The following is a 25,105-nucleotide window of genomic DNA, read 5'->3' as shown; positions in this document are numbered from 1 at the left end:
CAATGTGAACACTATTCCCTCCCTGCAGGGGATGGTTACAGCTTAATGTTTGTTTAAGGCTGTCTGCAAAGGGGATCGTTATATAAGCGTCAGGTACATTTAAACCCTCCAAAGTTGTGGCTTATACATCTCCCAGCCCACTGCCTCTTGAGTTGGACGTAGCTTGGACTGAAGTAGCTCAACACACAGACCCGCCTGCCCCTGAATGCTCCTTGCGCAGGATCTTCTCTGTGGTGGCCCCGACTCTCTGGAACCAGCTCCCCCAGAGATTAGAACTGCCCCTACCCTCCTTGCCCTTCGTAAACTCCTCAAAACCCACCTTTGTGATCAGAAATGGGGGAATTGAGATATCTCCCCCGGGCATATACAATTTATGTATGGTATGTTTGTAGGTATGTCTGCTTAAAAATGGGGTTTTCTTAACTACTTTAAATTTTAAATTGTAAATTATTAGATTTGTTATGAATTGTTTTATTATGTTGTGAGCCACCCCGAGTCTACGGAAAGGGGCGGCATACAAATCTAATAAATAAATAAGAGTCCAACGGTGTTCAAATGCAATTCATCGGGTCTTTTTTCCAAAATTTTAAATCCAGACCTCAGTACTCAAAATGTTATGGTATAGGACAGTGATGGCGAACCTGTGGCATGGGTGCCACAGGTGGCATGTGAAGCCATGTTTGCTGGCACGTGAGCCGTTGCCCTAGCTTAGCTTTAATGTGCATGTGTGTGCCGGGCAGCTGATTTTTGGCTCACACAAGAGGCTCTGGGAGGGCGTTTTTGGCTCCCAGAGAGCCTCCATGGGGGTGGGGGAGGGCATTTTTACCCTCCCCCGGCTCCAGGGAAGCATTTGGAGCCTGGGGAGGGTGAAACATGAGCCTAGTGGACCCACCAGAAGTTGGGAAACAGGTGTTTCCAGCCCTCCAGGGAGCCTTGTGGGGGCGGGAGCTGTTTTCGCCCTGGCCAGGCATTGAATTATGGGTGTGGGCACTCGCGTACACTTGATAGCGCGCGCACACACTTTCGGCACCCGAGGAAAAAAAGGTTCACCATCAAGGAGTGAAACTAGAAGACCTCTTAAGGCCCCTTCCAACTCTGCTATTCTGTAAATGTCCCCTTTTCCTCTTTGGGTTTCTGTTTTTACACAGCTGTGCTCCCCTGCTGTGCAAACAACCACTCAAGCAGGTGTGGTTAGTATCTTGACCAATTTTCCTTTCCCTTCCTCACATACTCTGCAGCCTGTGTAGCTCTTTCTTTCCCAAATATCAGTGCAAAAGGGGGGGTGGGGGTGACACATTGATTGCAAGGATGCACCGATGAACACGATGGGATTATTTAGAAGCTCAGCTGAGGGTAACCTTGTTTCTCTCCCCACCTGCCAGATTATTAGCGCTGTTAGAATTTGCTGAAGAGAAAATGAAAGCAAGTTATGTCTTTATTTGCTTTCGAAAAAGCAGAGAAGACAGAGGTAAGTGCGCTCGTTCCCTCGTTCTTTCATGCATGCAAACAATAATAATAATAATAATAATTTACTAGATTTGTATGCCGCCCCTCTCCGAGGACTCGGAGCGGCAATAGTGGGTTCCATTCATTCTCATTTGTGGGTGTGGATTTTCTCCTCGGCTGAGTAGAAAAGATTTAGGGTGTAATTGCTAACCATCCTTAAAATTGCCAGCGTAATTTTCTCTCCCCCTAAATTTCTGTGAAAAAGAGTCAGGTTTGCAGGTTGGAGTGTCTGTGGTACCGTGTTTCCCCGATAGTAAGACACCCCCGATTGTAAGACGTATCGGGGGTTTCAGGGGGGTCGGCTAATATAAGCCGTACCCCGAAAGTAAGACATATGTCTTACTTTCGGGGAAACACGGGGGTATTGCCGGGGGGGGGGAGCCCGAGGACGTCGCTTCCAAGCTCCCTGCGCTCGCCTTCGCCTCGCCGCAGCGCCACCGCCTCTTCCCCGGCTTGGCAAAGCGAAGGACGGCGCTGGTCCGAAGCGAGCCGAGCGGGCGGCGGTTTGCAGCGAAGGCGCTCGTCCCAGCAACCGAGTCCTGCCGAGGCTCGGCTGCAAGCGGCCAGCGAGGCCGACCAGCTCCGAGGCGAGCGGCCGGAGCTGCGCCCTCCTTCGCCCGCCTCCTTTCCGGCAGGCAGGTGGGGCTGCCCAACTGCGCAGAGCGGCTCCTCCCCTCCAGACACACGCTTCCCCGACACGCGTCTGTGGCTCCACGCGTGCACGCCGCTTGGAGCCCTGAGGTTGAACTTGGAAAAGGGCTCACGAGGCTCCTGTCCCGCGGCTGCCCTTCTGGACTCTGGGGAGATGCCTTCGGGAACGCGACCCTTTCAATTTTTTTCCAATGTAAGACATACCCCGAAAGTAAGACGTAGTGGGGCTTTTGGGGGTAAAAAGAAAGTAAGACACTGTCTTACTTTCGGGGAAACACGGTAGGAAGCAGTAGGCATCTCTCTTGATGTGCTGCGCATGGTTTGGGCCACTTGCAGCTTTCACCAACTCACCTTTGTTCATCATGTGACTTTGGTGAATGGATGGATTGGCCAGCATATGGGTAGCGGACTTAACAGTTCATTTAGTGACTACTATTCGAAGTTATGGCATTGAAAAAATGCAACTTCTGATGATTTTTTTCACACCTGCGGCTGGGGATCAAAATTCAGATGCTTGACAACTGATTCACCTTTACAACCGTTGCCGTATTCCGGGGTCATGTGATCGGTTGCCTTTTTGCAACCTCCCCACAAACAGAGTCAGTGGGGGAAGCCAAATTCACTGCAGTGATTCAATTAACAGCCGTAGCAAGAAAGATGGTAAAATGGGTCAACAACTGAAATTTTGGGCTCAATTGTGATCATAAATTGAGGACTGCCTGTATTCTAGGGCAGTGTTTCCCAACCTTAGCAACTTGAAGATATTTGGACTTCAACTCCCAGAATTCCTCAGCCAGCATTTTGCTGGCTGGGGAATTCTGGGAGTTGAAGTCCAAATATCTTCAAGTTGCTAAGGTTGGGAAACACTGTTGTAGGGCCAGTGGCCAATTGTCTTGCAAACACGGGACAGACAGGGTGTCCTGCAAATCTGGAAAACAGGAAAATCAGCAGTTGAGAAATATCTGTGAGAGCAATCATGGGCTTCCCCAAATATGCCCATGTTACACCAACACTCCGCAGTCTGCATTGGTTGCCGATCAGTTTCCGGTCACAATTCAAAGTGCTGGTTATGACCTTTAAAGCCCTTCATGGCATCGGACCAGATTATCTCAGGGACCGCCTTCTGCCGCACGAATCCCAGTGACCAGTTAGGTCCCACAGGGTGGGTTTTCTCCAGGTCCCGTCAACTAAACAATGCCGCTTGGCGGGACCCAGGGGAAGAGCCTTCTCTGTGGCGGCCCCGGCCCTCTGGAATCAACTCCCCCCCAGAGATTAGAATTGCCCCCACCCTCCTTGCCTTTCGTAAGCTACTTAAAACCCACCTCTGTCATCAGGCATGGGGGAATTGAGACATTCTTTCCCCCTAGGCCTTTATAATTTATGCATGGTATGTTTGTATGGATGTTTAGTTTTATAATAAGGGTTTTTTAGTTGTTTTTAGTATTGGATTTGCATGATGTTTTTTATTACTGTTGTTAGCCGCCCCGAGTCTGCGGAGAGGGGCGGCATACAAATCCAATAAATAAGTAAATAAGTAAGTAAGTGCGTACGTACGTACGTACGTACGTAAGTAAGTAAAGTAAGTAAGTAAGTAAGTAAGTAAGTAAGTAAGTAAGTAAGTAAGTAAGTAAGTAAGTAAGTAAGTAAGTAAATAAATATTGATCTGATCTTGTACATTTTCCTTCTTTCTTTTTCAGCTCCGTTACTGAAGACATTCAGTTTTCTGGGTTTTGAAATTGTGAGGCCTGGTCATCCTTGTGTCCCACCACGGCCAGACGTGTTGTTCATGGTCTACCCCCTGGATCAGGTCTCTTCCGAGGACGACGATGATGACGATTAGACCTAGTGCAGCGTTTCAGTGGGGCCTGGACATGCTTCGAGGACGAGAGGGGGCTAAAAGGCCTCTTCTGAGGAAAGGGAAAACAAAATTCTTCTGGACTGAAACTGCATTTCTTATTGTTAGAGTGACCTGTATATCTTCTGAGTTGACTTTTCCATTGAAATGTGTTACCTAGCGAATAATATAAAGTCTGCACATGTAATTGCACAATAGTAAACGGAAGGTATAAATGGAGCTCTGGGGCCCCCGCTGTTAAGCCTAGCAAAGACATCCTGCCCGGCCACATGGTGGCTACGGAGCCCACAGACGGGGGGGGGGAAGAGAGGGAGAAGCCTCTGTTACTCGTTACATACATGTTTTGGGCTTAAACCTATTAGTTTGGATATTTGGCTTTCATTTCCAACGCATATTTATGTGTTCACTCAGACTCTTAAGCAGGGGGAAATTTTTTTTGAGTGTGGAGATAATGAGGAACATTCGCTTTCTTTGGTTCTCTCTTTTGGCAAGTACATGATGATGGCACCACTGGGTTAACCGACACTCGGGGGTTCTGAGAAACTTATCCGCTTTCTGGCTTTATTAGGTTAGTATTAACTCTAGCGCAGCTTCATTTAGGAGGGAAGGAGGGAAAAGATGGGCAGGGGTGGGCTGCTAAAGTGGAACAGTGACGTGTGCTCGTTCCCTTAGCTCTGAGTGTTAGCGGAGTCCAGCGCAATTACGCTACTGCACCTGGGCCTGCGGGCGCCCTTGCGTGTCCGTGTGCGATTTCGCTACCTGCCCAGGTGCAGTAGCGTAATTGCGCTGGACTCTGCTAACACTCAGAGCCACGGGGGGAGCATGTCACTGTTCCACCTTAGCATCTCTGAAGACGGGTGCAAAGCTGGCCTTGCTTCTGAAATGTGTCGCCATCCCTCTCCAAAGGATTGGGGGCAGCCTTGGGATCAGGTGGGGTAACAGAGAGAATCAAGTCAAATCAAGTCCCCCCCCCCCCCCACTTTTATTCTTTGGAAGACTGGCCCCACACCGCAAGTCTATGGATTCCCAGAAACATCTTAAGGCAACTTGATTTGACAATTAGCGTGGCACCTTACACGTCCTCAAAATGAATCGGAAACACTTTTCCTTAATGTAATTTGAGACCTCCGGTCCTCATCCTTCCTTCAAACGCCCCCCTGGGAATATTAGACGACTGCTATCATGCTTACCTTTCTTTGAAAACAGCCAGTTCCTTCAAACTTCATTACAATATACAATTCTAAAAACTCCTCTTGTCTATTTACTTGTGTTATCCAAAGCACTTTTAGCTTCTCTGGCATTCATCTTGTGCAAAATGGGAGCCATCTGTCTATCACAGAAGGGAAACCCTTCAAAAAAACAAACCCGAAACCTAGGGGTGTACCATAAACTGACACCTCCGGAGGAAATTCTTCTTAGTATCCAGTTATAGCCCGTGTCTTGATTTTCCTCGCTGCTTTTTAGGGCAGCGTAAGTTTATTTTTCAGCCTTAAGGGCCGGCTGGTTGGAGGGAGTACAGTGTTCCCTCGATTTTCGCGGGTTCGAACTTCGCGAAAAGCCTATACCACGGTTTTTCAAAAATATTAATTAAAAAATACTTCGCGGTTTCCCCCCCTATACCACGGTTTTTCCTGCCCGATGACATCACATGTCATCGCCAAACTTTCGTCTGTCTTTAATAATTTTTTTAAAAAATAAACTTTAATAAACATGGTGAATAATAATCTAAATGGTTGCTAAGGGAATGAGAAATTGTAATTTAGGGGTTTAAAGTGTTAAGGGAAGGCTTGTGACACTGTTCATAGCCAAAAATGGTGTATTTACTTCCGCATCTCTACTTCGCGGAAATTCGACTTTCGCAGGCGGTCTTGGAACGCATCCTCTGCTAAAATCGAGGGAACACTGTATCTCATCATCAGATCTTTGGCTGGTTTCTGTACTGGGGTGGGGTTCGGCAACGTAGGACTGATTATCATGGGGATAAAACAAAACTCTCTGCATCCCCTCACAATTTTTGTTCGTGACATGCCAGACCTCACAATCACAGGCTTTAATATTAGCCATAACCTGAACATTTATTGGAGTAACCTATTGCTAATGGAAGGGAAAATAGATAATAGAATATAGGTAAGCAATAGAAGGGAAAATACTCCTCATTTAGGGTTACCTGGTTGTTTGATAGGCAATTTAATCTGCACTGTCCAGTTAATGGAAAACCTGGTGACACGAGAGAACCAACAACTCATCGAGGCAAGAATTATACGCCCGTTGGACAGACTATCACCTGCTAAAGTTGGCTTCTACATTCATCACGCTTTTGGACCGATGAGGCTACTTACAAGTCTTTAAATTCTTGAATATATTGCCCTTGAAAATTAGGACATCTAAAACGAAACTTCATTTGTTCTGCTTGCTTTCCTGGCTGTGTTTTGTCATCTTTGCTTGAGCGACACTTAAAACCAACAATAGCACCGTTGTTTACGGAAACAGCTAGATCCTAAATTACACCGGCCTCTTAAATCTTTAAAAGATTCATGCTGTTTTTCCCAGATATCTAGCCTATATAAAAGAATTGTAGCTTTTCAAATTCGAGCTTCGTGATGTCCCCGTTTTCTTGTGCTTCAATGTTTTGCCAGAACTGCTTTTCAGCAAGTTGTTCCTTCCATCCAACTCTGATTATCTTTAGAGGGACCAAGACATTTCTATCAAACCCAGGAAACAGTCCAATAAAATTCAGTGTCTTTGATCAAGGGCTGTTCAAAGTGCAATTTTTGAGAGGGGAGGGGGGAGTCAACTTCTCCCCATTGTTACATTAACAAAAAAGCTTGTTCTATTTAGGAAGGTATATATCTGACGGAGAATAAAAAATATTCACCAGGGCTACCAAATTTTCTTCCACTTGCTTGCTACTACTGGTATTTATTTCATCCCAAGTGTAGGAAAAAAAAGCTCATTTGATGATACCCAGTTTGCAGAATAGAGTGGTTGCTTCTGAATATTCTCAGCTTGTTACAACTTCTTTGTAGTTGTTATTAGATAAGTCAATAAAATGTTCTCTAGTGCAGTGAAGGCAAACCTTTTTTTCCCTCGGCTGCCGAAAGAGCATACACGCGTGCTTTTTTGCATGCGTGAATGCCCACGCCCATAACTCAATGCCTGGGGAGGGCGAAAACAGCTTCCCCTGCCCCCCAGAGGCCGGAAACGACCTGTTTCCCAACTTCTGGTGGGCCCAGCAGGCTCGTGTTTTGTCCTCCCCAGGCTTCCCTGGAGCTGGGGAAGGGTAAAAACGCCCTTCCCATCCCTCTGGAGGCTCTCTGGAAGCCTAAAACACCCTCCCAGAGCCTCTGTGTGAGCCAAAATTCAGCTGGCTGGCACACATGAGTTGGAGCTGAGTTAGGGCAACGGCTTATATGCCAGCAGATATGGCTCCGCGTGCCACTTATAGCACCCATGCCATAGGTTCACCATCACTGCTGTAGTGCCTTGGGTCAAAAGCCTTTTTGGGAGGGTTTGGATACACAAATATCTTCTATGAGTCTAGCTTTTTTGCCCTTCGCTGATGACCTATGTTAAAAGCCATACAACTGAATTCTTGGCATGAAAAGGGGGGAAAAAACATGTTTTATTATTCAGTTCTCGGGGGTATCGTCCTCAGACTGAGTTGTTACCCAAAGTGCTTCATCTGACACCCCTAGTGCCTGTTCTCATCCGCAGTCCTGTTTATCTGTGGAAGACCAGATTGGGAAGGGCCAGACATTAAATCAATTTGCTTTGTAAAATACCGATATTTGAGAGAGTAGTGTGAAATGTTTTCCCACCATTTTCACTTTAAAAAAAAACAAACAAAAAACATTGGCTTATGGCTTCCTCTAGAATATCTGTCTTTGGCTTTTAATTCTCCACTCAGGAAGTTCTGCAAAGTGGGGGGGGGGGAAATAATCCCTAGTGGACAATCGACTGCAAAGAGCTGTCTGTTTACTCGATGGATCGGCTCAGCCCAGAATGCTCAAACTCCCAGGTCACCTGCACAACTGCAGAACCAGCCCCGGAACCTGAAAATGTATTTCTAGCCCTTACACAAATTGGGAGGTGCACTAACGTCAGTTAAATAATTTTTTTTTACACAAATATGACTATATATATATTTGTAGTTTTTTTTTTAAAAAAAAGGAAACAACAACAGCAATACACTAACACCAATACAAACAAAAAAGGCCAAAGCTTTGCATGCACCCAACAGGGCAAATATCCTGCTGCTGAGGTAGGGCATTTCTTATACGAATACCTTACCTAAGTAAGGTCGGGAGCATAAAAGTCGGGCCCGGGAAGAAAACTCGAGTGACTCCTCATCTCATTTTTGCGAGAGCTTGCTACAACGCGGTGCTTCTGTAAAGGCCTCTCCCTCCAAGTAGGTAACCCTGAGGTTTACTCACTGACGCCGCACCGCTCGTCAGGAGCTTGCGCGGCTCGTGGTTGGTTGTATTTTTGTGCCGACCTGAGTCACGGATTCGTAAAACCCTATCGGAGGTGGTTACGGCGCTCAGCTCGACTAGTGAATGTTCTTGCGGGACTATGCTGGTCAGGAAAGGCTTGCAACAACCTCCCAGGCCGTCTCCTCTCCTCTGGGCGAGGGAGGTCCCGGGTCGTGGTTCTAAGGCGACTCCTCCCTGCAGGAGATCTAGTAGGGCAAGCGAGTGCCGGAGCAAGAACGCAACGGCGATGTGCTTTAAGATGGGGGGAGAGGACCGCTGTCAAAGGAGACTTGTGCCGGGGATAAGCAACATCCCCTTCTGCTTGCTGCTTCCCTCCCCCCTTTCCCAGGTACTCTGCCGAAGCTACCGTAAGACCTCGAGCTTGGGGGGGGGGGAAGGGGAGGTGGGGGGAGAAAAAAAACCCAACAAATTTCAAACAATTCCTTTTTACAGTATATACAAAGTCCAAGAGGCAGAGGGTGGCCTCGCGCAACATACAGACGGGAACAGAAAAGACAAAAGAGCCCGGGGGGGGGGGGAGAATTTACACCGCTGAGACAGACGTAGATAAGCACCCGTTCCTTAAAAGAGTCAGCGTGGGAAGGCAAGACTCGGGCCCCTTTGGCCCCTTCCAACTGACAGGCCTGCAGGAAATGGGATTTGGGGGGCGGGGGACAGAGCTCCAGTCCGATGGGTCCTTAAAGGCACCGGCGGCCAGGGCGGAGGCAGAAAGGGGCCTCTCCGCTCTGCACGGGGACTAGAAACGGTCGCCAGCCCAAGGGGGGGTGGGGGGGAGGCATTCAGCAGGAGGGAACTGCTTCTCGCCTGCTCACCCCTGTGGAAGCCGCAACCGCCGCAGGGCTTGGCAGGAGGAGGCTGCCGAGTTGCTAGACGTGTGCTCCAAGGTCAAAGCAGTTATTTCAAAAACTGCAGGCCACAGCTCCGCTCCTTGCCGGGGGAAGGGAGGGTTTTTCCCAGGCGTTGGGGAAGGGCCCGAAAAAAAATCAAGTAGCGTCATGGCCGCCAGGCTTCCTCCCTCTGTGCAAAGGGCTGGGGAAGACAGGAGTGACAGGCGCCCTTCGAGCAGAGAGGAGCCACCTAACCGCTGCGGGTGCTGTGGATGGAGGAGGGGGGAGCCCGACAGAAGCAGGACCAGCCTGCCCAAAGGCCATATTGTAGCAGTACTGAGAGGCTGCTTGTGCCGGGGAGCAAAGCCCACGCGCGAGTCCCGCCAGCAGGGAGAAGGGGTTAGAAAAACGGCGGGTGGGGCAGCCTCTTGGAGAGCAGCAGCAGCAGCAGTAGCCGGGGGCCCCCGCAAGGCAAAGTGCTACAGAGAAGTTCGGTAACCGTTCCTGACCGAGAAACGTATGGCTGACTCGGGCGTGTGGCAGGCCTGCTGGTCCTCCCTGCTTCTTTCCCCAGTCCCATCCCCCCGTTCCCCCAGGCCAGCGTGAGGCAGGAGGTCTTCGTCGTTCCGGTGCTCTTTGCGAGAGTCCACCTACCTGCTTGTGCCAGGTGACTAGTTCTCACCAATGAAAAAAGAGTTGGGGAGAAAGGAGGGGGGGAAAAGAACCCAACAACCCCACCATCTGGACGTTCTCTTCGGCCAACTCTGGAGGAGCCTTCTCGGCTGCGGCCCCAGGAACGAGGGGAGCTGCGAGTGGAACTCAAAAACGTGGGTGCTCTTCCTCCCCAGTGTTATTCCCAAAGGTCCTGTGAGGTCACAGTGCTCGGCCCACCGTCCCCCATCCTCTTTCTTCCTGGAAAACGGCCAGTCGCCCCAAGTCAGATGAATAAATATTTCGGCAAGTCCCAGCTGCATAACTCACTCATACGGGGGGGCTCAGCTTGTGTGTGTGTGTGTTTGTGTTTGCGTGTTCAACAGGGGAGGGTTAGAGTCTGCATCGCACTGTGGCAGGAGCACCAAGCAGAACAATCGACGCCATTCAACTGATGCCTTAATGCAGTTTCCAGCGCTTCCTCATGTGAGCCGGTCACATGTCTTGGTACAGCCCGGGTTACCTTATCAGTCACGTCCTGTTGCAAAGAGAAGAGGGGGGAGAGAGGAGAAGGGGGGGGGGTTTAGCAGCAAACTCAACCTCAGCCGCAAGATGGAGCCAGAGTAACAGGCAGTTCAGAAAATGGACTTGGAGGCATAGTTCCCTCTAAGCTGAGCAGTGAGCAATCGCTCACTTAAAAATCATCATCAACTCAGAGTTTTCCAAACCTGCCCAGAAGCCGAGAGGGAAAGAGTGAGAGGGAAGGAGAGAGAGAGGAAGAGAGAGAAACAGATAGAAAAAAGAGAGGAAGGAAAAGAGAAAGAAAAAGAATGGGAGTAAGGAAGAGAGAAAGAAAATCAAAATCTAGTTTGAAACTAGCTCAACTATTTAAGTGGCATTTTGATATTGATAGAGTTGCCCTATTATGAGCTCACTGTTATAGACACACAGGACAGTATTTTATTTTGAAATTCTCTGAGGCAAAACAGGGTGGGTTTTTTATTTGTTTGTTTGTTTATTTGTTTGTTTATTTATTATTTCTGTGCTGCCCAGTCCCGAAGGGACTGCCTCTCAGACGCTATAATTTTCAGCTCACCCCCCCAAAGAATTAGAGGGAACACTGCTTGGAGGTCTGACTTTCCCAGCTGGAGAAAAGGCAGGTGGGTTTAGAATGAGGAAGTGGGCAGTTGCGTGTTATCTTTTTTATATATAAAGTTAAACAAAAATTTCTTCTTTTCATTTAAATTATTATGTTGATTCAAGGTATTAACACCGTATTTCTCTTTCTGTATGGAAATTTGACTTCTATGATAAGGGGGAATTGCAACCCCAATTATATGTTAAATGTGTGTTTGTTTGTTTGTATGTTGGTTTTTTATGAAAATTAATAAAGTTTATTAAAAAAAAATAGAATGAGGAAGTGGCCCGTTCTGCGGTAAGAGAAGCTACTGCAAGCAATGCTGGTCTCAAGCCGGTGCAGAAGTTGGGGATAAATCAACGGCTTGCCACACTATCTGTAGAAGGCCTGATGTTTATGGGACAATTCCATCTGTCCATCCATCACCCTGGGGGGGGGGGGGGGGAATTACTGACCCCCTCAGAGAGGGTCTGCAACTTGGGCGTCCACCTCGATCCACAGCTCACATTAGGGAAACATCTTTCAGCTGTGGCGAGGGAGGTGTTTGCCCAGGTTCGCCTGGTGCACCAGTTGCGGCCCTATTTGGACTGGGAGTCATTGCTCACAGTCACTCCTGCCCTCATCACCTCGAGGCTCCACTACTGCAACGCTCTCTACCTGGGGCTACCTTTGAAAAGTGTTCTGAAACTTCAGGTCGTGCAGAATGCAGCTGCGAGAGCAATCATGGGCTTTCCCAAATATGCCCATGTCACACCAACACTCCGCAGTCTGCATTGGTTGCCGATCAGTTTCCGGTCACAATTCAAAGTGTTGGTTATGACCTATAAAGCCCTTCATGGCATCGGGCCAGATTATCTCAGGGACCGCCTTCTGCCGCACGAATCCCGGCGACCAGTTAGGTCCCACAGAGTGGGTGTTCTCTGGGTCCCATCAAATAAACAATGTCACTTGGCGGGACCCAGGGGAAGAGCCTTCTCTGTGGTGGCCCCGACCCTCTGGAACCAACTCCCCCCAGAGATTAGAATTGCTCCCACCCTCCTTGCCTTTTGTAAGCTCCTCAAAACCCACCTCTGCCGTCAGGCATGGGGGAACTAAGATATTCTTTCCCCCTAGGCTTCTACAATTTATGCATGGTATGTTTTTATGTATGATTGGTTTTATAACAAGGGTTTTTAGCGGTTTTAGTATTGGATTTTTACATTCTGTTTTTGTCGCTGTTGTTAGCCGTCCTGAGTCCATGGAGAGGGGCGGCATACAAATCCAATAAGTAAGTAAGTAAGTAAGTAAGTAAGTAAGTAAGTAAGTAAGTAAGTAAGTAAGTAAGTAAGTAAGTAAATAATAAACAAACAAACAAACAAACAAACTTGGGGGGGTGAATTCACGAGGGAGCTGATGCAGACACAAGGCATTCGTTCGAGAAGTTCAAGGCCATCCTATGTCCACCATCCAGGTGGAAGCGGAAGGAGGACTTGCCATGCTGGCACAACCTGAGTGGGCAATGTGACAAGTTTGTGGGGTGGGGGGCAAGGCATGTGAACTTTCAACCGGGTGGGAAGCTCAGATTCAGGTTCTCCAGTGTAGGTGCCAGGATGGCTCCTGGATTAAATTGGAATTCTAAGCAGTGCCTTGCCTTGGACTTTGATTTAAGTGTGGATGTCACCTGGAACCCTGTCTTAAGGCCATTATCCAATTTTTAATTTGATCAATAGGAAAGAAGTCCCCAAAGGCAACTGGATTTTTATGCCCCTTGAAAACGTTTTGCTTTTCATCCAACAACCCTCTTCAGTTCTGGTCAGGTTCTTTATATATATAAAGAACCTGACCAGAACTGAAGATATATCGGGTCCAACCCAGGAGGTTGGACCCGATGACCCTCGAGGTCCCGCCAAGAGGCAAAAGGAGGCATTAAGCTCTTCCCATATTTGGGTATACCAGGGTGATTCGACAGAAAAAAACAGATAACACTTCCCTGGTACAAAGCTGAAAGGATGAGATTCTGTAGCCTAGAGGTTAATTCTCCGCCTTAGAAGAAAAAAGCTGCAAGTTCAAATCCCAGTGAGGGTATGGCTAGCTGATGAGGCCAGAACAAGACTGAAATAGATCTATCGTAGTCTCCCTTAATTTTCAAGTTCAGCAAAAACATGTTACACATACACACACACATATTTGTTTTCGAAGATGTTCATAGGTACAGATATGTAGGTCTTGGTATATTCCGGTTTCTTCCCATGCAAATTTCGGGGAATCCTGGCGACGTTTCGACAAGGTCCCACTCATCATCTTCCAGCTGGTGCTTTCAGCTTTCTGCTTGGGCGAACAAAGCACAATCTGAGCTGCCGCCCCTCTATTTGGACTGGGAGTCATTACTCACAGTCACTCATGCCCTCATCACCTCGAGGCTCGACTACTGTAATGCTCTCTACATGGGGCTACCTTTTGAAAGTGTTCGGAAACTTCAGATCGTGCAGAATGCAGCTGCGAGAGCAATCATGGGCTTTTCCAAATATGCCCATGTCACTCCAACACTCCGCAGTCTGCATTGGTTGCCAATCAGTTTCCGGTCACAATTCAAAGTGTTGGTTATGACCTATAAAGCCCTTCATGGCACCGGACCAGAATATCTTCGGGACCGCCTTCTGCTGCACGAATCCCAGCGACCGGTTAGGTCCCACAGAGTCGGCCTTCTTCAGGTCCCGTCGACTAAACAATGTCGACAGGAAGAGCCTTCTCTGTGGTGGCTCCGACCCTCTGGAACCAGCTCCCCCCTGAGATTAGGATTGCCCCCACCCTCCCTGCCTTTTGTAAACTCCTTAAAACCCACCTCTGCCATCAGTCATGGGGGAACTAAAACATCTCCCCCTTGCCCATGTTGTTTTGCTGTTTGATTGATTGACTGTGTGCCTGTTTTTTATATATATTGGGATTGTTTTATGAATTTTTTTAAACTTAAAATTGTAATTGGATTGGTGGGTATTGGATTTGTTACTATGCATTGTTTTTACTATTGTTGTGAGCCGCCCCGAGTTTGCGGAGAGGGGCGGCATATAAATCCAATAAATCTAATCTAATCTAATCTATAAATACTGGTGGGTGGGTGTGGAGCGCTGGCTTAGTTGCTGCACGCTGTGTTGAAACTTCCTGATGCACAAAGCCAAAAGCACCAGCCTGAAGATGACATGGGACCTCATCGAAACACCACCAGGATTCTCTGAAACCTACATGGGAAGAAACCCAAATATGCCACGAATCTGAACAAAGAAAACATCCCCTTCCATTCCTCCCCACAACCACCGAGACAGGTGTATTGGGGTGTCCTTACCATTTTCACCTCCGGGGTGGGGGATAGAGGGAAGGAGCAGAACCTTGCTGACTGGCAACAATGGCTGTAGACGAAAGACCTGTAGAGGAACAGCAAAGATTGTAAAATTGCAAATGTGGCACTCCATGAATTGAACCAATCGATAAAAATTGGATTTGGAATCCTGACCTGCCCCATCGCGCCCCACTGCAGAAGTCCTCACCTGTTGCATAGGGCAAGTTATACTGGGCTGGGAGCAATGAGTAGCCCAAGTGGTGATGATGGTGATGCGTAGACATCAGGCGCTGTGAAGGGGAGGAGCGAGGACGGTCGACGCTTCTCTCAACGCCACTGGCTCCCGCTAGGCTGCTGCAGCCGGCGCTGCTCCCTCCTATCCCGCAGCCGCCGCGCTCCTGAGAGGCCTTCTCGCTTATCTGCATGGGAAGAGGAAAAAGAGGCGGGTTTGAAGCCTGAAGTGTGAATCTATAAGGAATGGCAGGCCTGCAATTGTTGGGTTTCTCCCGTCCTTGCAAACGCCAGCCACCAGGTAGGGCAAGTGCATCATCATCATCTGCTCCAATCCTAGTGTTGTGGCCTGCCAGCAGCCTGGGAAGGTTTGCCTATTTGCCGATGACTCTTAAAGTGTGCAATAGGGTTGATATTCCTGGAGGCGTCTGTAATATGGTAAATGATTTAGCTTTACTAGATAAATGGTCAAAGCAATGGAAACTGCAGTTTAATGTTTCCAAATGTAAAATAATGCACTTGGGGAAAAGGAATCCTCAATCTGAGTATTTGTATTGGCAGTTCTGTGTTAGCAAAAACTTCAGAAGAGAAGGATTTAGGGGTCGTGATTTCTGACAGTCTCAAAATGGGTGAGCAGTGTGGTCGGACGGTAGGAAAAGCAAGTAGGATGCTTGGCTGCATAGCTAGAGGTATAACAAGCAGGAAGAGGGAGATTGTGATCCCCTTATATAGAGCACTGGTGAGACCACATTTGGAATACTGTGTTCAGTTCTGGAGACCTCACCTGCAAAAAGATATTGACAAAATTGAACGGGTCCAAAGACGGGCTACAAGAATGGTGGAAGGTAAAACGTATCAGGAAAGACTTAATGAACTCAACCTGTATAGTCTGGAGCTACAAGAATGGTGGAAGGCATAAAACGTATCAGGAAAGACTTAATGAACTCAACCTGTATAGTCTGGAGGACAGAAGGAAAAGGGGGGACATGATCGAAACATTTAAATATGTTAAAGGGTTAAATAAGGTCCAGGAGGGAAGTGTTTTTAATAGGAAAGTGAACACAAGAACAAGGGGACACAATCTGAAGTTAGTTGAGGGAAAGATCAAAAGCAACGTGAGAAAATATTATTTCACTGAAAGAGTAGTAGATCCTTGGAACAAACTTCCAGCAGATGTGGTTGGTAAATCCACAGTAGCTGAATTTAAACATGCCTGGGATAAACATAGATCCATCCTAAGATAAAACACAGGAAATAGTATAAGGGCAGACTAGATGGACCATGAGGTCTTTTTCTGCCGTCAGTCTTCTATGTTTCTATGTTTCTATGGTAGCGTTTCCCGTTCAAGAGGAGACCGACTTGGTAATGTGCCGGCGGCCCGTGCTGCTGGCAACAAGTTGGACAATGAGGAGGCTGGCGAGGACCCAGCGCCAGAGGAAGAGGTTCAACCAAGGCCTTCGGAACCTCCAGCACCTCATAGCAGTGATAAGGAAAAAGAGGCTTCTCCTATTCTTGATGCAAAAGCCCGCAGTGCTGCCAAGAGACAGGAATGGTTACTCTAGAGGAGGTCTTCTCAGGAGTAAGACTGCAGGCTAATTGGTCACTCCCCTGGTCTACTTATGGACATCAGAGACAGATAAAAAGCTGCACAGAACGTCTGAGAAACCCATCTGATCATACTTTGCTCCATGTCTGGAAGACTTTGTTTTCTCTGCTGCTGTCTCGGTGATCTAGGCATTTTGCCAACTCTCTGAAGCTACGTAAGATATCAAGACCTAATTGCTCTTCTTGGCTTTAACACTATTTGAACTGATACCAGCTGTTAATGAAGATTAATTAGTAGCTGGTTGCTTGCCAAAAAGATTATAGATTGGTATGTGTATATTCACTGCTAGGATGTTTATTAGTAGTGGTGTTTTATTTATTTATTTATTTATTTGTCCAATATACAAGAAATAGACATTAAGTAGTATCTATAGGGATAGTAAGTAAAAAAGAAGAGGAGTGGATGAGAGGGAGAGAATATATAGGATATATGAGAAAAGGAAAAGTAATTGGACAGGGGACGTTAGGCACATCAGTGCACTTATGTACACCCTTTACTGGCCTCTTAGGAACCTGGAGAGGTCAATCGTGGAGAGTCTAAGGGAGAAATGTTGGGGGTTGGGAGTAGACACTATAGAGTCCGGTAATGAGTTCCATGCGTCGACGACTCAATTGTTAAAGTCATATTTTTTACAGTCAAGTTTGGAGTGGTTAATATTAAGTTTGAATCTGTTGCATGCTCTTGTGTTGTTGCGGTTGAAAGTGAAGTAGTCGTTAACCGGAAGGACATTGCAGCATATGATCTTGTGGGCAATACTTAAATCGTGTTTTAGGCGCCGCAATTCTAAGCTTTCAAGACCTAGGATAGTTAGTCTGTTTTCGTAGGGTATTCTGTCTCGAGTGGAGGAGTGAAGGGCTCTTCTGATGAAATATCTTTGGACGTTTTCGAGAGTGTTGATGTCTGAAATGTGGTGTGGGTTCCAGACAGATGAGCTGTATTCGAGAATGGGTCTGGCATAAGTTTTGTAGGCTCTAGTCATAGGTTTGTACAAACTGGGTGTTGGGTTATGTTCTTCACGGGAACAGAACCCGTGGTAGGCTCCACGAGAGAAGAGCCGCAAGTTCAGAGCGAGGCTCGCCCAAAAGGCCCAGCACCGAGAACTAGTTAAGGCAGCACCCAGATAAACTCACCGTTGGGGATTTGCTCTTGTAGTGGCTGGCATGCTGCTGCAAGATGTCCAGGGCCTTGGATTCAGAGCTGGATTTGCAGCCGATAATAGGACTCGCTCGAGACTTTTCGCTCTCTTCGCTTCCAGAGGATTTGCTGCCGTACGGGGAGAAGGAGTAGCTGGAAGGAAGGTAAGAGCCTGCGGGAGAGATACCAGTCAGCAATTCTACCCTGGGCTTTGTCAGAGGAGCCAGCCACCCAAAGAAATCAACTGACGTCATACATTCTACAGGGAAAAGACGAGAAAAGGAAAGGGATTGACTCAAGGTTGGCAGCAGGAGACGTTTTAGAAGATGTCATTCCACCCATTCTGGTTTTATATCCCTAGATCACCATTAGCTGCTAAGACAAAATTACCAAGGTCGAAGGCTTGGGGCACACAGGTTAGTACGAGGGTCGCCCAGAAAGTAATGCACTACTTTTTTTCCCCTCAGCCTACAGTAATGATACGAATGTGAAACTTTAGATAAACATTATTTTAATTGTCAGGAGTGCATGTGTAAATTTTGCGTTTCTTCAGACAGATAGCGTAGCTGCAGCAGTATTTTGAAATGGCGTCTGTAAGTGATGTCCGTTACATTTAATTTCTCACGGTGGAGAACAAAAACTGTTGGCAACATTCACAAACGTTTGTGCAGTTTATGGAGAATCTGCAGTCGACAGAAGTACGGTTAGTCGCTGGGCACAGAGGGGGAGGCCATTAGAGGTGATTCGCACAATGCAGAAATGGCTTCGTGACCAGAACAAGGAGTGGTACCAACAGGGCATACTCACCCTTGTGTCTCGCTGGAGGAAGGCCATAGAATGGGACGGATATTACGTGGAAAAATAGGGAGTGTAGACGAAACATCATTCTTTCTTGTGTGTTTCATTGTGTTCAATAAATAATTGTTGTTGAAGAAAAAATATGTGGTGCATTACTTTCTGGGCAACCCTTGTATTTATGGTGACGGAGGTTTGCTTTAGTTTGGCAAGATTCTGTCTATGGGTGAGGAGCACTAAAGAAATCTGCTTGGAATAACCATGAGGTGTCTTTCTTGGTTTTTCAGAGCCCGAGAGCATCTTGATATCAGCGTATGAAGCCTATCTTGGGGGATTTGCGCATGCGTTGCCAGGACTAGACGCCTCCACGGGTCGCTCTTCAGATGTGAATTAGAAAGGTAAATACAGTGGTACCTCATGTTACGAACGCCTCTTCTAACGAACTTTTCAAGATACGAACCCGGTGTTTAAGATTTTTTTGCCTCTTCTTCCGAACTATTTTCACCTTACGAACCCAAGCAGCTGCTGCTGGGATGAAGGGGTTTCTTCCCCCCGCCTTTTTTGAATAAAGAAAAGGGAGGGGCAGCTTGGAGGAGTAAAGATTTTGCATGCTTGCAAAGGCACTGAAATTGTGTCTTTTGAAGAAAGAAAAGGGAGGGGTGCCCCCCTTGCCTTCCTTCCTTCCCACTCACCCTTTAGCCTAGCCTTGCTTCTTCCACCCGCCCCCTTTAGCTGCTCCTCCCTGCCCTCTGTTCGCCTCCCTTCTAAAGTTTGGGATTTTCCTGAAGGATTTGCACCCATTATTTGCTTTTACATTGATTCCTATGGGAAACATTGTTTCATCTTAACGAACTTTTCGCCTTACGAACCTCCTCCTGGAACCAACTAAGTTCGTATGATGAGGTACCACTGTATTAACCCCTGACAACCCCTCTCAAACTTGGTGAAAAGTGGATTGAGAGGAAGAGAATTAAAACGTGATTCTAAAAACGTGCTGGGAACATCTTTAAAGAGAAGCAACGAACTAGAAAGCTATCGCTTCAAACTGTGAGTAAAACAAAAGAGAGAGAACAAAGGAAAAAATAGCATATCAAGCCTATCTGAGCTTCATATCCCTTCACTTTGTGCTGAAGACCAAAATTAACAACTCTGAGCCTTCCTTCTTTGTGCCCAATGGAAACCACCTGTAGTCACAGGGTTCCCTTTCGATTCCCCCTACCTGGATAGTTCTGCATCATGACGGTCGGCATGCCACGGTAACTGGGATGGCCGGGGTCGTACGACTGGCTGTAGGAGTAGCCGTGCATGTAGGGGATGTAGGACTGGTGCTGGGTGAGCGGGGAGGACACGGGTACATGGGTGGCGGATCTGATGTCTTTCCCCATTAAGCGCGAGTCTTCGCCGGAAGGGATTTTGCACTCAGAGTTGATGCCCTCTTTCCCGTCTTCCTTCCCCATGGACTCTTTGCCGCGGCTTCTCTCCTCTTTCAACTTTCGCTCCCTCTCTTCCTTCCACCGCTCGTCCTCCATTTTGATGTCAGGGTATTTAGCGGGATAAACGTAGGTCCACATGCGAGGTTCAGCCTCCTGCAGCAACAGAGGGTTGAGTCAGTCAGGTGGCTAACAATTCCACAGCCCAGAAGTCGCCATATTGGAAGCTGCCTGAACTTCAGGTGGAGTGTTTAAAAGATAAGAGTCCATGGAAGCAATTCTATATTCACATGGATTCTTCCCACCTTATAAAAGCATTTACTTCTGGGCTTTTTGGCTTCTCATCTACCAATCGAATGCCTCTCCGAAGCACCGCATAACATTCACCAAAACTCTAAAATTCTAGTTACATTAACAAGCAGAAGTAAATAGACATTATAAGTGGTTCGTTTCTATTGATGGATGTTACTTAATTTACTATCACTGGTCTACTTTATTAAGAGCAGTGAGATAGCTCAGCTTTCGAAGTACTGATCAAAGGAAGACAAAAACTACACAACTCTTATCCTTTTGCTGCTGTGTGTATCATTAAACGATAGCTCCTCTTATCTATTTGGTTGCCCCCAAACCAAGCATTAATGTGGGCAGGGGGAGTGATTAAATCCCACCCAGGGTGAATTAAATATCAACAAATCTGAACCAACCAACTATAGTTGCGCTAGCCATATTTATTTTGGCAGAGGTTCCAAGATCCAGAAACTGAAGGAACCAAACATGTTGTAATCATAGGTTTTTAGGCACTGAACTTTAGGAATGGAATATTACTGGAGAGTGATGTTTTAGCCTAATGGGTGCTGAATAAAACCTTATTTCTTCCTCTATTGAAAGGAAGCAAAGTCCAGGCTGAGTAAGCATCCTGCAGAATCCATGACCACATGGAAAATAATTAACTTGATATACAACATGAAGAAAACCTATAGCTAACTTCCATATAAGGAAATATATGCCTTACTCTCATTCCTTTGCTAATCACCAGAAAACACACAATCCAGGAAAAGGCAAAGAATGGAGCATCCCCATTAATGCTGTTCTCACTACCTCTCCATCTAGTTTTCGGCATTCAGGAATTAATCATTCTGACAACCCCACTGCCAGTTCAACCCACCCAGCATTCTCCTCCTCCTCAATTTACCTGTCTGTACCAAAGTACCGGGTCCACCTCGGCCTGCCGGCCGCAATCCAAGACTCCCTTTGAGTCCATCGTCTCTTTGCCAAGGTGGCTTTCGTTTAATTTTCCCTTGAGGCCTTCTAGAGTCGGGCCTTGGAGTTTTGTGGAGTCCTCCAATTTGGGGATAATGACCGACTTCGCTACATCACTTCCTTGATCCTTGGCCTTATTGAGTCCAGGCTTGACCAGGTCAGTTAAGCTGGGGGCTTTGGTCAGAGTGGGTGGGAGAGAAGCCTTCTGCTTCCACTCCTCCTTTAGGATCACCTCTCTTTCCTTCAGCCCCAGGTCCACCTTCTTGTCCAGCGCACGCTGATGCTGCTGCTCCAGACTCTGGCGCTGCTTCTGCTGATCTTCGTACTGTTGCCGATAGGTTGGGTTAGTGCTGAGCAAGTGGGCATGGTAGCCTTGCTCGCTGTAGCCGTAGGGGGGCACGTAGGCGTATTGGTTGTAATACAGGGACTGCATGTACATATTAGACCTCTGCTGGATGACCGAGGGCTGCTGGCTGGAAGGACCCAACTCGGCCTTCTTCTCCTCGCAAGCCTCATTCTTCACCTTGACCTCTGGGCTTGGTGGCTCTTCGTCTTTCTTCAGCTTCAGGGCCTGGCTATCCATGGACGTTGGGTTGCTGGGGTTAATGGGGCTGGGGCTTGACTGGGCATAACCCGGGGAATAGTAGGCCTCAAAGCCTTGGTAGTACGGAGATTCCTTGTTCTGCGGCTGGGAAGGGAAGAGGGATTTCTTGGCCCCCTCCTTGGCCATTTGGTCAGGGTCCTTGGCTTTCATGCTCTCCAACTTCCCTTCCCCATCCTCCCCGGCATCTGAGATGTCCGAGTAGGCTGGGCTATTCGTTTTCACAGAGCTGGCTTCGGCTCCGTTTTGGGTGACCACGTGAAGTGGAGTCAGGGGCTGCGCGGGGGCCGTGCTGTCTAGCCGGCTAGCCCCGCCAATGGATGGGCTTGGGGCATTGTCAGTGAAACTGTAGATTTTATCCGCCTCGGCCTTGATGCTGGCGAGGCGGCTCTGGTGGGGGTCAGAGGAACCATTGAGAAGGTTCTCTCCCTTCGTCCCAAGGTCGCTGGGCTCCCCACGGAAGGGGCTCTTCCCTTCCTCAGCCCGGCAACCTTTCCCGGGGGTCAAGGGGCTCTCCACTTCCTTGGGTTCTTTTTTTTTCTTGTCCTTCTTTTTCTTGTCCTTGACAGGGGTCAGTGTCGGGCTGACTGTGAAAGGCTCTCCCATTACAGTTGGCTTAGGCTGGATGGGCTTCAGCTGGGGGCTGTTAGGCATGGCCTGAACGACGGTGGTGGTGAGACCAGTGGAAGAGCCAGGGCTAGCAGCCGTGAACGTGGCGGCCTGGAAAGTGTAGATCTGGGGTGGAATGGCCGGGGCTATGGGCCGGGCGGACTTGATGCTCTTCGAACTGGTCTTCTCGGGCTTCACGCCGACCAGTTTTTTGGTCTTTTCTTTGTCACCGGTCCTCTTTTCTACCGAGTCAAAGCCGTCATTGCTCGTCTCGTCGGGTATCAAAGGACCGTCCTCAGAACCGTCATTAGAAAGAGCACCGGAATCGGGGTCTCCTTCGGCACCTAATTTCTTCTTGCAAGTGGCTTTGAGGTTGAACTTGTTTGAGGGCGAGGGACTGTGCGGTTCTATCAGCCGCACTTTGGGAGTCGTTGAACGGGCCGGGGAAAGGGAGCCCTTCTGGCTCCCGGCAGCACCGTTGCAGCTGCTCAAGTCAGCCGGAAGAGAGGGGTCCTCTCCATACTCACTATCCCCATCGGCCTCAGGCTTGCTGTCATCGTCAGTGTGCGCATGGGCCTGGTGATACTTGAGTCCATTAATGTGCTTGTATTTTTTGCTGCAGTTGGGGTGGGGGCAGTCAATGAGTATAGGAGAGGGGCAGTTCCTATCCAAAATGGCAGGCTCCACTTTGATGGCGGTGGTGGCGGCTGCCGCCGCCGCCGCTGCCGCCACGACTAAAGGTGTCGTCGTGGAGCCCATGGAGTTTGTGCGGACACGTTTGCTTCCCTTGGAGTCCTCAGAACTGGAGTTCACGTCCATGTCAGAGAGAGGCTTGCTCTTCCGCTTGGTCACGGACGAAGGGCTGGCCTTGACCTCTTCCGAAGTGCCGCTGGGGGGCAGTCGGTGCTCCGAAGAGTTCTGGCTGCCTCGGCGTCCTTTGCTGTTGGTCCCTGCCCGAGTCTTGCTACTGTTGCTGGAGGTTTTGGTATCCGTGGCTGTTGTGCTTTCGGCCACCGGAGGGTTGCTGTTGGGACGCACCCGCTTGCCTCTCCCACGGCCATTCCGCATCTCCAGGTCACTGGTGGGAGAGTCACAGAATCTAAGGGGAAGCAGAGCAGAAGTTAAGAATAAGCACCGAGTGTAGCCCTTGAGCCATTCTCTCCCTCCCTCCCTTCCCCACCCCAGGGTGTCCAGGGAGAAAGCATTTTCAAATTCCCTTTAACTTGCAATCTAGTTAAGGCAGCGGTTGTAGATGACGTCATACCAAACGGCTAAACCGTGGCGAAATATCGATAGCTGAGGAAGCAAGTTGTTGCCACAGTTATGCTCATTTTTGCCAGGCAGCGCAATCTGTTTTTTTTCTTTTTCATGATTTTCCCCTGGCTTTTAAATATTTTAATACAGTGATACCTCGTCTTACAAACGCCTCATCATACAAACTTTTCGAGATACAAACCCGGGGTTTAAGATTTTTTTGCCTCGTCTTACAAACTATTTTCACCTTACAAACCCACCACCGCCGCTGGGATGCCTCCGCCTCCGGACTTCCGTTGCCAGCGAAGCACCCGTTTTTGCACTGCTGGGATTCCTATGAGGCTCCCCTCCATGGGAAACCCCACCTCCGGACATCTGTGTTTTTGTGATGCTGCAGGGGAATCCCAGCAGTGCAAAAATGGGCGCTTTGCTGGCAAAGTCCAGAGGTGGGTTTCCCAGCGAGGGGAGCCTCAGTGAAATTGCAGCATCACAAAAACACAGAGGTCTGGAGGTGGGGTTTCGAGGACTTCGGTGTTTTTGCAATGCTGCGATTTCACTAATGCTCCCTTTGCTGGGAAATCCCACCTCCAAACTTCCGTTGCCAGTGAAGCGCTCGTTTTTGCGATGCTGGGATTCCTCTGCAGCACCGCAAAAGCACAGAAGTCCGGAAGTGGGGTTTCCCATGGAGGGGAGCCTCAGGAGAATCCCAGCAGCGCAAAAACGGGCGCTTCGGCTGGCAAAAGGGGTGAATTTTGGGCTTGCACGCATTAATCGCTTTTCCATTGATTCCTATGGGAAACATTGTTTCGTCTTACAAACTTTTCACCTTAAGAACCTCGTCCCGGAACCAATTAAGTTTGTAAGACAAGGTATCACTGTACATTGGTTTTTTCCTCCTGATTTATTCCATTTTTTTCACAAGTACCCTGATAATTCCCTGATATTTCCCGAACTACCGATTTCCCTGATAATTCCCTGATTTTCCTGTTTTCCAGGTTTGCTGGACACCCTGTTCTCTCTCTGTGCAAGTGACTATCTATCACATGAGTGGTTAGAATGCAGTACTGCAGGGTACATCTGCTGACTGCCAGCTGACTGCAATTTGGCAGTTCAAATCTCACCAGGCTCAAGGTTGACTCAGCCTTCCATCCTTCCGAGGTGGGTAAAATGAGGAGCCAGATTGTTGGGGGGCGATATGCTGACTCTGTAAACTGCTGAGAGAGGGCTTTAAAACACTGTAAAGTGGTATATAAGCCTTAAGTGTTATAGCTATCTCCCAAAGCTAGAAGATTAGCACCAAGGCAGTGGTGAAATCCTGGTTTCTTGTACCAGGCAAGCTCAAACCTGAATTTTTCAACTCGTAATAACTCATCTCTAGCACTTGGAGACAGAGAGAGGTTTCAGAATAAGCACAGCCCTCACCTGACAGTCATTGAACAATCCATTATCTAACCTTTCCCAATTCCCTCTTAGCAATTCAATAAAAAGTCACACAACAGTTCAACGGGCTCAGCTGAGACACAACACTGATTGGTTTCCTAGGCAGAAGTTGCCTCACCAGCTTCCCACGCAAAAAAAACCAAAAGCCAGATTACCCAAGGCAAGCTTCCTTCAAAACCTGTAGCTGCTTGAGTTCTTAGGCCACATTGACATATATTTTTTTTAAAACAGTGGTGGACTAGGACGTACACTGCAAGAGGAAGTAAGGGCACAGGCTGACGGTTTCTCAATACAGTGATCCCTCGATTTTC

At 48.0% G+C, this 25,105-nt stretch overlaps 2 protein-coding genes across 3 annotated transcripts in view; one reads left to right on the top strand and one right to left on the bottom strand.

Annotated features, from left to right (window-relative positions):
• Positions 1-5,262, top strand: part of OAZ2 (ornithine decarboxylase antizyme 2) — a 28,626-nt gene extending 23,364 nt beyond the window's left edge. The window contains 2 exon segments of the mRNA XM_070762773.1: positions 1,383-1,468; positions 3,855-5,262. Of these exon segments, the coding sequence (XP_070618874.1) occupies positions 1,383-1,468; positions 3,855-3,997 (229 nt within the window). The 3' untranslated portion in view covers positions 3,998-5,262.
• A 3,652-nt stretch (positions 5,263-8,914) lies between these two features.
• Positions 8,915-25,105, bottom strand: part of ZNF609 (zinc finger protein 609) — a 112,830-nt gene continuing 96,639 nt past the window's right edge. Inside the window, exons 5-10 of one of the 2 annotated variants that reach the window (XM_070762685.1) lie at positions 20,823-23,199; positions 19,420-19,786; positions 17,402-17,664; positions 14,643-14,853; positions 14,441-14,519; positions 8,915-10,521 (exon numbers count right to left, since the gene is read on the bottom strand). In XM_070762685.1, the coding sequence (XP_070618786.1) occupies positions 14,446-14,519; positions 14,643-14,853; positions 17,402-17,664; positions 19,420-19,786; positions 20,823-23,199 (3,292 nt within the window). In that variant the 3' untranslated portion in view covers positions 8,915-10,521; positions 14,441-14,445. The remainder of the gene's footprint in view (positions 10,522-14,440; positions 14,520-14,642; positions 14,854-17,401; positions 17,665-19,419; positions 19,787-20,822; positions 23,200-25,105) is intronic. The other variant, XM_070762686.1, reaches the window with a different exon arrangement.

This window comes from Erythrolamprus reginae, chromosome 10 (assembly GCF_031021105.1).
Source record: "Erythrolamprus reginae isolate rEryReg1 chromosome 10, rEryReg1.hap1, whole genome shotgun sequence".
Taxonomy (NCBI): Eukaryota; Metazoa; Chordata; class Lepidosauria; order Squamata; family Dipsadidae; genus Erythrolamprus; species Erythrolamprus reginae.
This window is presented reverse-complemented; position numbering and strand designations above follow the sequence as displayed.